At 40.1% G+C, this 13711-nt stretch overlaps 2 protein-coding genes across 5 annotated transcripts in view; one reads left to right on the forward strand and one right to left on the reverse strand.

The window, feature by feature from the left end:
- LOC124789771 (F-actin-uncapping protein LRRC16A) overlaps positions 1 to 6795 on the reverse strand; it is a 524837-nt gene extending 518042 nt beyond the window's left edge. The window contains 1 exon segment of the mRNA XM_047257233.1: positions 6586 to 6795. Coding sequence (XP_047113189.1) covers positions 6586 to 6622 — 37 coding nt within the window. The 5' untranslated portion in view covers positions 6623 to 6795.
- An 11-nt stretch (positions 6796 to 6806) lies between these two features.
- LOC124789772 (ubiquinone biosynthesis protein COQ9, mitochondrial) overlaps positions 6807 to 13711 on the forward strand; it is a 191391-nt gene continuing 184486 nt past the window's right edge. Inside the window, exon 1 of one of the 4 annotated variants that reach the window (XM_047257234.1) lies at positions 6807 to 7040. Coding sequence is in view for 1 of the 4 variants with exons in the window: in XM_047257236.1 (XP_047113192.1) it covers positions 6983 to 7040 (58 nt within the window). In the remaining 3 variants the exon portion in view is untranslated. Of the gene's footprint in view, positions 7133 to 13711 lie in introns of all 4 variants that reach the window. The other 3 variants (XM_047257236.1, XM_047257235.1, XM_047257238.1) reach the window with 3 other exon arrangements.

Consider the following 13711-nt stretch of genomic DNA (forward strand, 5'->3'; position numbering starts at 1 on the left):
GCTCCAGTGAAAGGTGCCATTTATGGCATTGGAGAGCCGTCCTAAATGTCTAATGGCCGCAGCAATCACTGGGGTCCACCAGAGAACCGTCTTCGAATGAGGGGATCACAAGGAAGAGGATGGCTTGGTTGCTAAAAGAATGGCTGCCGTGGTATGCTGAACAGCAATGTACAGAGTGAAACAGCGACTTCATGTTGAAAAGTTAAGTGAAGTCAGATAGAAGGACAGATTTTATGCCTAAACGAGAACCAACAGGAGTAGGTTAGAGATATGCAAAAACAAACTGCAGCACAAGATAATGTAAGTTTACATCAATAATGCTGAATATGACGGGCAGTTTGTCTGCTGAGTCTAACATCATTTCCACTTCGAAGATGAAAACACATACTGAAGTTCCTATTGAAGAAACCTGAACTGTGGTTCGCAATGCTAGATTTAGCATCTATGCAAAACAACATAACTAGCGATAATGCAAAGTTTGTGGTGACGGTTAACAGCTTGGATGCCCGTGCAGTCAAAATGGTGTGCAACGTTATATTGAAATCACCCTCACAGCAACAGTACCTCCACATTGTGCTGATACGGATGTATAAAATGTTCGAACAATAAATACAAGAAGTGGTTCAGTTTGAGCGTATCAGCAATAGAAGGCTGTCTGAATTCCGGTGACAACTGAGGAGCATCGTGGAAGAGGAAGCAATGTCAGACGAAACACTCCTGCATGTATGGCTACAGCAACTACTACTTTCAGTGAAAATGGCAGTGGTGATGTGAGGGAAGAAATGCATTAAAAATCTGTGCTTGCTGTAGCAGACAAGCTTGGGGTTGTTTGGGGAAGGAGACCAGACAGCGAGGTCATCGGTCTCATCAGATTAGGGAAGGAAGTCGGCCGTGCCCTTTCAAAGGCACCAGCCCGGCATTTGCCTGGAGCAATTTAGGGAAATCACGGAAAACCTAAATCAGGATGGCCGGTCGCGGGACTGAACCGTCGTCCTCCCGAATGCGAGTCCAGTGTCTAACCACTGCGCCACCTCGCTCGGTAAGCTTCATGCTATAATGGGGCAAGGGAGTACTTCAGCAGTGACACAGCAACACTGAGGAGACCGCAGCTATACAGCACGGGCAACAGATGAATATCCACGAGTAGCTCTGACCTGTGAAATACCAGACAGACACAAGTCAGAAGCAACTGTTGTCACTGGTGATGAATAAGTGGACCTGCACAGGGAAAGGTACAGAAGAGGGGTATCCATCAGCTCAGATGGCCCAAGGACGAGAAAATCATCTGGTGTATTGGTATCACAAGCATTTTGCTTATCAGGCCACGAGATGCACATCTCCCTGCGCATTCCCAAACAACCTCAGCAGCCTGTAGTAGGCTGCACAGTTGATGTGTAGATGAGGGAGTTGCCACTTCTTCCACAGATATTGGTGATGATGTAATCAGAAGTAGCCAAGAACCAACACTTAAGATCAGCCCACTTATTTGTGACAAATCAATTATGTCCACACATACAGTGAAGTGAGGGTGCCTGCTCACATTATCACACAGTTTGTTTGTGAAAGACAGGAAGGTAGATCAGTGACGCCTTATCGAGTTGGGCTCAGATGTAAATGCACTGCCATTCAGGTGAAGTAAGACCACAGCAGCGGGTGCAACTCTCTACCTTACAGCAGTGAACAACTTGCTCATCACAACTTATGGTGTGTGAAGCAACAGTGGACCTGAGCTTCAGTAAAAAGTTCAAGCAGAAGTTCATACTGGCATATTTTAGTGAACCGATACTAAGTGCAGGCTTGATACACAATCAAGGACTGGAAATACAGCTAAGAAAGGCAGGAATGAAGATGGAAAGTGAACTGGTATGGGTACTATAGGCAGAAATGCTAACAATGGCCTTGCTTCACCCAGTAGTTTGGTTAGTTCAGAAGCTAGAGGAGAGACTGTTGGCCAATTACAGAAAGTACTGCACACCAAGGTGCATCACATTAAGATGACACCTGGCCAAACAGTCTCTGGATGGCCATGGAGACTAACACCACACCGTTTCTCAGTAGTGAAAGCAGAATTTGAAGAGATGGTACAAGCGGGCCTCATACGAAGATTTGAAGCCGACAGGCTTCACCATTACTCCTAATTAAAAACAAACATGCCACCTGAAGGCTATGTGGGGATTACCACACTAAGTGCATGAACAATCCGCGATCACTGTCCAGTTCCTATTCTAAGTGGTTTCATGAACTTTTTAGCCAGTGCTACAACCTCCAGGGTGGTGCTCTGTGAAGGCTTATACTCAGATTCCGACCACAGGAGAAAATATTCCCAAGAATGTTGTGATAAAGCCTTTTGGTCTCTTAGAATATGTGCACATGCCTTTCGGTTTAAAGAGCGCACCTCAGATATGGAAGAGGTTTGTACATGACATACTGAAAGGCTCAGACTTCTGCTTCACTTACCTAGACAATATTTTGATATTTTCGAAGATAGCTGAATTACGCAAGGAACACCTTAAGGCAGCGTTAAACAGGATATATAAATATTGTCTGGTGATACATGGAAAAAAATGTGTTCTGTGCCAAAAACAGGTGACATTTCTTTGAACAGTATTTGTTCTCCCAAAGAGAAGACAGAGGTCATTAAAAACATTACTGAGCTGATGGCTTGCCAACAATTAAGAAGACTGCTGGGGATCATCAACTTTCAGCGACATCATATAGAAGCAGAGGTGCAGTTCCTGCTGACATACGCACTGGCAGGTAACAACACTATCAGCAGGCAACCACTGCCATAGATGCCCATGATGCAGGCTAGTTTGCAAGAAGCAAAGACCATAACACACCATTAATGGTAGTGGTTGGTACCAGCGCCAATAGGTTATCAATATGTTGAGATTAGTCATAAGCCAATCAGTTTCGCCTTTCACAAAGTCAAGGAAGGTTGTTTACCTTGCCAGTTTGGCCAGCCAGAGTTTATCGGACAGTTCACAACAGACATAAGATACACAAGAGTGGCAGAGGATACATTGGCTTTTTTGTTGTTGACGTAATTTCTTTTGCAATAAATTACAATCAACTTCTTGCAGCACAAGCTATAGATGTGCAGCTGCAACAATATTTTCACAACGGCTCAATAGCTCTTCACCTCACACAAGTGCGGATGCCAGGCACAAAGGACCTTATCTGGTGCGACATGTCTAGACCGTAACTTAGACTATTCCTGCTTGAAATGCAAGGAAGAGCAGTAATTAACAGTGTTCACAGTGCAAAAGCCACCATCAAACTGATGACGGGTGGCGCAGTTCTAAAAAGCAACATGCACAGAGGACAGTGGGAGACTTTCCCAAAACAATAAATCCTTCCTCCCATGTTCACACAGACCTTGTTGGCCTGCTTCCACCATCAGAGGAATATCATTACGTACTTACAGCTATAGATAAGTATACACACTGGGTGCAGGCAACGCTAATCAGTGATATATCGGCACAACTGATAGCACAGCCCTTCCTAAAAATGTGGATATCCCATTTCGGCGTCCGGCTTGTGTCACCATGGACCGGGGCGGAAATCTGAGTTGACAATGTGGGTTCCAGCACCTCATACGACCAGCTACCATCCTGCAAGTAACAGGATGGCAGAACGCTGGCACAGAATGTTGACATCCACACTTACGTGCCATGAAAACAGCTGGACAGCTATGCTACCACTGGTTTTGCTGGGACTTCGCACAGCCTTTATGCATGACAGAGCATAAACTCCAACAACACAGCACCCGTTGTCAGAATTTTTTTTTTTTTTTTTTTTTGCAATATAATCAAATAAGAACTGTCACCATATAAAAAACAAGGTCTCCAAAATGTGCTGGAAATGAGAAAAAAAATTACTACTGGTAGCATGGTGATTTTTTTTATTTATTTATATATCACTTTGTATTACCTATAATTTAGTGATTTCTGAAAAGTGAACGGTCCCAAAAGATATTAATATGCAAACATGCATTTTTAGAACTAACATTATTACAAAGAATAAGCATGTGAAACGAACCAAAAAACAAAATATGCTTAAGCAGTTGCAAATCAATGAAACGGTAATGAGAAGATTGTATTCAATTTTCTGTCCAGACAAGTTCATTTAACTTTTCTGCCTATATCATTCTAAATGAAAACTGAAATGGTTTCTTGAATAACTGAAACTATACCTTTCATAATACTTAACACATTATAGTCACCAAATCGTTTATGACATTTGTCACAGTTCCTACATCACTCGTCACAGCCGACAACTACGGTAAAACTGAACATCCCTGTTTACCCAAATTAACTATTAATGTGACATGTTCTACAAAGGTAAGCAGAATATTTTTCAAACTGCCAGTGAAAGACAGCAGCTTTTCACCCAACACTTTACGTATTCCCATTACATCTGCTAACTCCATCCAACATTTTTCCACTGAGTCTATTACATCCCGACCACGTGTTATTTCTAGCATACTGATTGGCACTATATACCTTGAGGCAAATCCTATATCATATGAAGATGATCCTTGGGTGAATAAAGATAAATAATAAATAAAGTGTCATAGTGGAGAGCCTGCAGAACGCCCCCCAACAGTATCTTCAAGGGCGCTTCAGAACACTTTTCAGGCACAAATTTATTCACGTGAGGAAACAGGCATTAAGTCGCAGGATGGAACATATGAAAACAGTGGTTGTTAAGAGTTCATATTTTGAATTCCTCAGTTTTGTGAATGAAAAAGTAGGACAGTGAACAGGTACACTGCTTAGTCAGTTTTCTTAACAGTAAAAAGATCAGTTGGATTTTTTTTTCATGTCCGTGTTTGCTTTTTATCAGCTTTCATTAAATGCAGCATACTCATCTTACACAAATAATTCACATAATTAATTCTTAGTGCAAAATACATCATACTCTTTTTTGAGATGCCAATGCTCCAAATTACTTCATTTCTATTAACCACCAGTTGTTAAATACCAAATTATACATTTCCTTAACACTTTCACTCATGGTTGAAGTTTTAGGACATACTTCGGATGGATAATCTTCAAGAGAGGCACAAAATGTTTCTGTATCCACCAATTTCATAACAGTTGAAAATGAAACTGCAAACTCATAAACCTTCATCAAAATCATCAGGGTAATACACTATTAAGAACAACAAATTTTATGCCTATGGTTTTTTTTGGTTTGTTGACTTATACAAAACAATACTACAGATCAATTCCACACTTGATATATACTAGTGTGCAACATATACCAATGAAGATAAAAAAGGAAACTATTCAACTGTGTACCATACAGCAACAGAGTAATATCTGCTATCTTAGGCAAAAAGCAGATAGCATGTATTTGCCGACAATCCAAATCCAAAACAGCCAAATGGATACCTCATTTTTAACATATTAAGTCAGTGATTATTCGAGAAAAACTGTTGTACACCTGAAATATCTTTGTTCTTTGCAAATATCTCCATACAGAAAATCATCAATCAAATGAAACTCAAAGCCTCAAGTAGGGCTAAAAATGATATTGTGACTACAAAACTGTTATCCACATCTTATAAACTGTGTTGGTTGTGGCCAGTGTGCCTGCAGCTGCATATGACTGATTTTACTTTAAAGTTTAAGTAGACTAACTAAGCCGTAGGCCTACTTATTTCCAACAGAACATTTTTGATGGATTTTTATTGTAAAAACTGCATTGTCATAAATAAAACACAAGCTCAATAACAGTACAGATACAAACTGGAGTAGTAATATAAATAATAATAAAGAATTTAACAGAAATCTGATAAACTCAATCACCACACACATTTACGTTATGATTCGTTCCATATCATTACGAAATGTATTCATCATCTATGGAATAAGTATTAATGTAATTCCACTCGTACTTTGGTCAAACATTCCGACTGTGATGTGAAATGTCGCTAAGTTCGAACGCAGAAACTATGGTTTTTTCATATCTCATCCAGGCTCGTTCGTGGCGAACTTCATATAAAGACAGTTTCCTGCACCACTGCTGACACTGAGAGCAACACAAAAGAAAAACCTTCGGTAATAATGCAAACAGTCTCTGCAAAAGTCAACAAAATTTCCCAAAACATTATATGTTCAGTTCTCAATCGCACATATTCTGTCTTGCTAACAATTCTGCATCGAGTCTTTTTCAAGAGCTCAAAATACCGGATTGAAAAGAATGGACCTACGCCAAGCGCCACTAATTTATAACGTTTCATCAGTTTTGTGTTCTGTACCAGTAAACAAATACGAAAGCCAACAGGGCCAAGGATTCTATTGCATACATCAGTGTAAACTTTGGGTGCCTAGATCGCCACACGTGAAATATTTGGTAAAACAACGAGAATGCAAACGGTCCAGATACGCAACTGAATTATCATTAAATGGGTGTAACCAAATCAAAATTGTAATGCACCATATTTTTTTGTCACCAGATGAAATACTATCAACAAAGCAGACAACAACAAATCATGCCGTATTTTAGCCTTCATCTGACATTTCAAAGGAAAGCAAAACTTAAGTGTGTACTTAATGAAAACAAACTGGAACTTACCGTTTAAATCCTTTGTTAGTTGGGATCTAGTTGACATTTTACGATAAAATCGATCACCATATGAACACTCGCGATTTTATATCCTATTAATAAAAATATACTATTTCTTAAGACACTAAGAACTACAACACTCTCGCTTTGGCACTGGGCTTCCAACCACTTGCCCGAAAACTTCAGCCATTATTAGAGCTAGTCACAGATTCAAGACACGGCACGTCAAAGATACAGGTAGATGCGGGAGCATGGGAAGCACGGCCGCCTATAAGGTAGCCATGGCTGGAGCTTGACAGTAGTCATAAGGATCGTAGCCTTCTTGAAATTGTACCTCTGTTTGGTGCGACAGTGATTAGATACCTGATATTGAATATCTATATTTACTTAACTTTTTAAAAAAGCTATGGCGTGTGCTGTGCTACAGAAGTTTGCCGGAGCACAAAAAGTGTTAACGTTTCAAGGTGAGCGAGCATCGATATGTTACGCTGACATGAACTCTTTCTATCAAAACACAACAAAAATGAAAGAAGCGTGTTGGCGATACAATTTGACGGTATATAATGCATGCATTAACGTATTAATCATGACTTAAGAAGCTGATAATCTTGTGTGGCTTTACAGTAAAAATATATCATTAAGTCGACTCATATTCCGCTCCGGTGTCGGCTTCCCTGTTCAGGAAGCGAAATAATTTAAAGCAGTGGTTAAACTGTTAATTGTTTAGACGGTAGATTTTTTAATTGTTATTTAATTGTGTCGGTATTCTGACGAATACGAGGCAGGAGTATTGTCATTGCGTCAGTGACTGATTGTTCCAGTGAAATACAAAAATAGTGTTAAGAATTTCCAGCACTGACACTGATAGTGATTCCTGTACACAGCCTGAAGGCAGCATCGTACTAAATAGATCTTCTGAGTGGAATTATTACTTTATTGGCTCTACTTTCCGTTCAGTCTACCTGTTCCAATTAGAAATTAAATAGCCTAACTATAAACTTCAGCCTTTTTAAGTAGGCTTTTTAAATGACTGTTTAATGAAATGCTAATGGTGCTGTTTTGTACTCTGTATTCTATGATGATTGTTAAATGTAAAAGAAAGTTTCCTGGGTGTTGTAATATACGTTGTAGTTTTCCTTATAATCTGTGCACCTGTTTGCTATTCCTAGCTTATTGTCAAGAACAAGGCGTTATTTCTTAGTTATTTTGTTTAATGGTTTGGAGCTTAGATTATAATTGTTTCTTAACTAACACACTGATCAGCATATTTTGTACTTACCAATAGCTCTGCTAGGTTCTGGTAGACCTACTGCAATATATTGAGTAACTTGTAAGGCCGAGATAGCCCATCTTAGACATCAAAATGGCAACAGCTCTTTTTATTTCTAAACTAATGAAACATGTGTTCTGCCGATTTATTATGGATGGTTGCAAATGCAACAAAATTACTCGTACAGAATGCTAAAAATGGAACTAGTTGGTTGCGTGAATTATACTTTGTCTCATTTCAGTTTTACGTGCCCCAACTATGCTTTTATTCTTTCCTGTAAACTGCAGTGGTGCAAAATTTGTAGTCTGTAAATCGTCATCATTTGAAGTCGGTGATTTTACAATACGGTATATCCTGTAAGCAAGCTCCACCCACCTTCAGCATCAGAAGATGTGTCCAGTACAACTTCTTCTTCCCTTTTTTTTCAGCCGTGAGTTCAGTTGTTGGTGTCATCACCCCCCCTCCCCTCCGCAGATAACATATTTATGAAACTCAGTTTTAAGGTCTTCATTGTTGTAATATTGATAATTTTCTCCTCTTTATTCACCCAGTTTCACTTATTGCTGCTATGTTCAAAAAAGGGCAAACATCTTAATCTTTCCTTTTGTCAGGTTCTTGTTCTGCTGGGCAGTTTATTTAAATATGCTCAGAACCAGTTACAATGTCCATGTTGTTATTCAGTGTCCTGTGAAACCGCTTGAACAAATAGCAATTGCAATGTTTTCTCACTCATGGCTAGCCAAATTTAGGCTTAATATGAAGTTACCCAATCTAAAAGAAAACAGCTTACTTTTCACATACTGGGTGGGGCAAATAAAAGTGGCCCGGAGAGCAGAGTTCCAGGGTACAAAGAAACACAGGATAGGAAAGGAAATACAGTACTAACATGACTATAGTAGATGTTGATAGTGACCACCATTCACCTCTTGGCACTTTTTGGACCCGGTTCAGCAAGTTGCTGAAGGCGGATCAAAGCTGGACTGCTGGAATTTATGCGCTCTCGTCCAAAATGTGCTCCTGGAGTTATTAAAGACTGTGACAGTTGTTGCACTGCGTGTTAAGACTTGAGGGCTCCCCACACAAAGTAATCGCACACTAACAGATCAGGTGACCTGTATGGTCAGCTAGGGCTGCAACCAGACTGACCCCTGCCAACAACTCTGTAAAAATGTGAAGATTGTGTAAATGTCGTCCAAGGTTCTGTATTACAGTTGCTTCATCCTGTTGGAAGAATCTGTAGGTATTTCCCTCCTCAGTTAATGCTGCCACAAATTGTTTAAAAATGTTGGAAATGTAACATGCTAAAGTCAGTGTCTGACGAAGAAAGATGGAATCAGTAATAATGTGTGCAGACACAGCACACCAGACAACCTTCTGATCATGTGGTTGTGTTTTGTGGAAGTTATGCGAATTATCTGCTGCCCAGAACCTGTGATTCTGTGAATTGACATAAACACTCGGGGGAAACCAGGCTTCATCAGACGTAAAGAACAGATCTGTTCACTCACAAAACTGGAGGTGGTGAGGAGTATCTGCTGGTTTTAATATGTGAACTCGGTAGGGATGCATATGCAGGTCCCAGGTGGAGTATTCGCCTTCATGATCAACGTGATCAGTTGGTGTCTTGCGGCAGGCATCGATTTAGTTTGATAGGACTCTCGAGCATTTTCTGGTGAATTGCACCCATATTTTCTGGTGTGCGGGCATGTTTTAGAATGATTTTTTTACTTCTTCAAACCAGATCCTGCCTCTCACCATTTTTGGGCTGAGCATTGCGTGGCACTCTTCGCTGGCCAATAACATCATTAAACTTCTTAGCAAACTCCACAACCAACACCTGCTGCTCCACTTTGGTACCATTGTCCCCTTTGCACTGCTCCACCTGCACCGACATGGCACACATGGCTGGGATTAATGTGGTGTGCACATCGTGGAATGTGATTATATGCATACATTCCCATACAATCATATCCACTCATCCAGCCACTTTTATTTACCCCACCCTTTATTATTGCATGTTGTTGTTGTTGTTGTTGTTGTTGTTGTGGTCTTCAGTCCTGAGACTGGTTTGATGCAGCTCTCCATGCTAATCTATCCTGTGCAAGCTCCTTCATCTCCCAGTACCTACTGCAACTTACATCCTTCTGAATCTGCTTAGTGTATTCATCTCTTGGTCTCCCTCTACGATTTTTACCCTCCATGCTGTCCTCCAATGCTAAATTGGTGATCCCTCGATGTCTCGGAACATGTCCTACCAACCGATCCCTTCTTCTAGTCAAGTTGTGCCACAAACTTCTCTTCTCCCCAATCCTATTCAGTACCTCTTCATTAGTTACATGATCTACCCATCTAATCTTCAGCATTCATCTGTAGCACCACATTTCGAAAGCTTCTATTCTCTTCTTGTCCAATCTATTTATTGTCCACGTTTCACTTCCATACATGGCTACGCTCCATACAAATACTTTCAGAAACGACTTCCTGACACTTAAATCTGTGCTCGATGTTAAAAAATTTCTCTTCTTCAGAAACGATTTCCTTGCCATTGCCAGTCTACATTTTATATCCTCTCTACTTCGACCATCATCAGTTATTTTGCTCCCCAAATAGCAAAAATCCTTTACTACTTTAAGTGCCTCATTTCCTAATCTAATTCCCTCAGCATCACCCGACTTAATTCAACTACATTCCATTATCCTCGTTTTGCTTTTGTTGATGTTCATCTTATATCCTCCTTTCAAGACACTGTCCATTCCGTTCAACTGCTCTTCCAAGTCCTTTGCTGTCTCTGATAGAATTACAATGTCATCGGCGAACCTCAAAGTTTTTATTTCTTCTCCATGGATTTTAATACCTACTCCGAATTTTTCTTTTGTTTCCTTTACTGCTTGCTCAATATACAGATTGAATAACATCGGGGAGAGGCTACAACCCTGTCTCACTCCCTTCCCAACCACTGCTTCCCTTTCATGTCCCTCGACTCTTATAACTGCCATCTGGTTTCTGTACAAATTGTAAATAGCCTTTCGCTCCCTGTATTTTACCCCTGCCACCTTTAGAATTTGAAAGAGAGTATTCCTGTCAACATTGTCAAAAGCTTTCTCTAAGTCTACAAATGCTAGAAACATAGGTTTCCCTTTCCTTAATCTTGTTGTAGGGTCAGTATTGCCTCACGTGTTCCAACATTTCTATGGGATCCAAACTGATCCTCCCCGAGGTCGGCTTCTACCAGTTTTTCCATTCGTCTGTAAAGAATTTGCGTAAGTATTTTGCAGCTGTGACTTATTAAACTGATGAATGTTGTCTACTCCTGGGGCCTTGTTTCGACTCAGGTCTTTCAGTGCTCTGTCAAACTCTTCACGCAGTATCGTATCCCCCATTTCATCTTCATCTACATCCTCTTCCATTTCCATGATATTGTCGTCAAGTACATCGCCCTTGTGTAGACCCTCTATATACTCCTTTCACCTTTCTGCTTTCCCCTCTTCGCTTAGAACTGGGTTCCCATCTGAGCTCTTGATATTCATACAAGTGGCTCTCTTTTCTCCAAAGGTCTCTTTTAATTTTCCTGTAGGCTGTATCTATCTTACCCCTAGTGAGATAAGCCTCTACATCCTTAATTTGTCCTCTAGCCATGCCTGCTTAGCCATTTTGCACTTCCTGTCGATCTCATTTTTGAGACGTTTGTATTCCTTTTTGCCTGCTTCATTTACTGCATTTTTATATTTTCTCCTTTCATCAATTAAATTCAATATTTCTTCTGTTAACCAAGGATTTCTACTAGCCCTCGTCTTTTTACCTACTTGATCCTCTGCTGCCTTCACTACTTCATCCCTCAGAGCTACCCATTCGTCTTCTACTGTATTTATTTCCCCCATTCTTGTCAATTGTTCCCTTATGCTGTCCGTGAAACTCTGTACAACCTCTGGTTTAGTCAATTTATCCAGGTCCCATCTCCTTAAATTCCCACCTTTTTGCAATTTCTTCAGTTTTAATTTACAGTTCATAACCAATAGATTGTGGTCAGAGTCCACATCTGCCCCTGGAAATGTCTTACAATTTTAGACCTGGTTCCTAAATCTCTGTCTTACCATTATATAATCTATCTGATACCTTTTAGTATCTCCAGGATTCTTTCATGTATACAACCCTCTTTTATGATTCTTGAACCAAGTGTTGGCTATGATTAAGTTATGCTCTCTGCAAAATTATACCAGACAGCTTCCTCTTTCTTTTCTTAGCCCCAATCCATATTCACCTACTATGTTTTCTTCCCTCCCTTTTCCTACTGTCGAATTCCAGTCACCCATGACTATTAAATTTTCGTCTCCCTTCACTACCTAATAATTTCTTTTATCTCATCATACATTTCTTCAATTTCTTTGTCATCTGCAGAGCTAGTTGGCATATAAACTTGTACTACTGTAGTAGGCATGGGATTCGTGTCTATCTTGGCCACTATAATACGTTCACTATGCTGTTTGTAGTAGCTTACCCGCACTCCTATTTTTTTATTTGTTATTAAACCTACTCCTGCATTACCCCTATTTGATTTCGTATTTATAACCCTGTATTCACCTGACCAGAAGTCTTGTTCCTCGTGCCACCGAACTTCACTAATTCCCACTATATCTAACTTTAACCTATCCATTTCCCTTTTTAAATTTTCTAACCTACCTGCACGATTAAGGGATCTGACATTCCACGCTCCGATCCCTAGAATGCCAGTTTTCTTTCTCCTGATAACGACGTCTTCTTGAGTAGTCCCCGCTCGGAGATCTGAATGGGGGACTATTTTATCTCCGGAATATTTTACCCAAGAGGATGCCATCATCATTTAACCATACAGTAAAGCTGCGTGCTCTCAGGAAAAATTACGGCTGTAGTTTCCCCTTGCTTTCAGCTGTTCGCAGTACCACAACAGCAAGGCCGTTTTGGTTATTGTTACAAGGCCAGATCAGTCAATCATCCAGACTGTTGCCCCTGCAACTACTGGAAAGGCTGCTGCCCCTCTTCAGGAACCACATGTTTGTCTGGCCTCTCAACAGATATCCCTCCGTTGTGGTTGCACCTACGGTACGGCTATCTGTATCGTTGAGGCACGCAAGCCTCCCCACCAACGGCAAGGTCCGTGGTTCATGGGGGGAGGCATGTGGTAATATATTATTGCAGAAACAATACACCAAGATGAGCTGGGGATACATTTCAGCATTGTTGAAATTTACCCTCAATGGTTCTTTGAAATTTGCTCAACATGCATCCATTCATGTTAAAGCTCTATTACTTCTTTTTGAAAAGGGGCTTAAAGTGGTTTGTAGTACATTTAGATGCAATATCCTCTAATTAATTTGGTGATAAGTCTCATGTTCCTCAATTAATATTAACAAAAATGCTCCATTGGAAACAATACTGAGGGTTTACTTTGCACACATGAAATGGTATTTATTGAATAGCAAACATATTACAGATAATAATGCACTGTCTTCTAGAAATTGATTGTGTACCTGTTCGTCATTTAAACAGATGTTCTGGTGATGAGAAATTCAAATTGTTCAGATATACCAAATCCTTGACATATTTAGTGATTACAGAGAAAAATTGGATAGTCAACCTAATCTTCCTACAGTTACAGTGGTCTAGATGTCAGTGGTCTAGATGTTTAAAAACCATGAATTGGTTCATAATTCCTGACTTATTCAGATATGTCGCAAAACTAGATGAAGTGGCAATTGAGGTAAGATTCTTCATAAAGGAACGGTGTCTTTGATTGCAATATCGTGTATCCCCCATCTATCATATTTTTAATGCAAGACTGTTGTAATGGAAGACAAACTCACAGTGGTTGAAGAAATTGTGTGTAATATG

The sequence above is a fragment of the Schistocerca piceifrons genome, chromosome 3 (genome assembly GCF_021461385.2).
Source record: "Schistocerca piceifrons isolate TAMUIC-IGC-003096 chromosome 3, iqSchPice1.1, whole genome shotgun sequence".
Lineage (NCBI taxonomy): Eukaryota > Metazoa > Arthropoda > Insecta > Orthoptera > Acrididae > Schistocerca > Schistocerca piceifrons.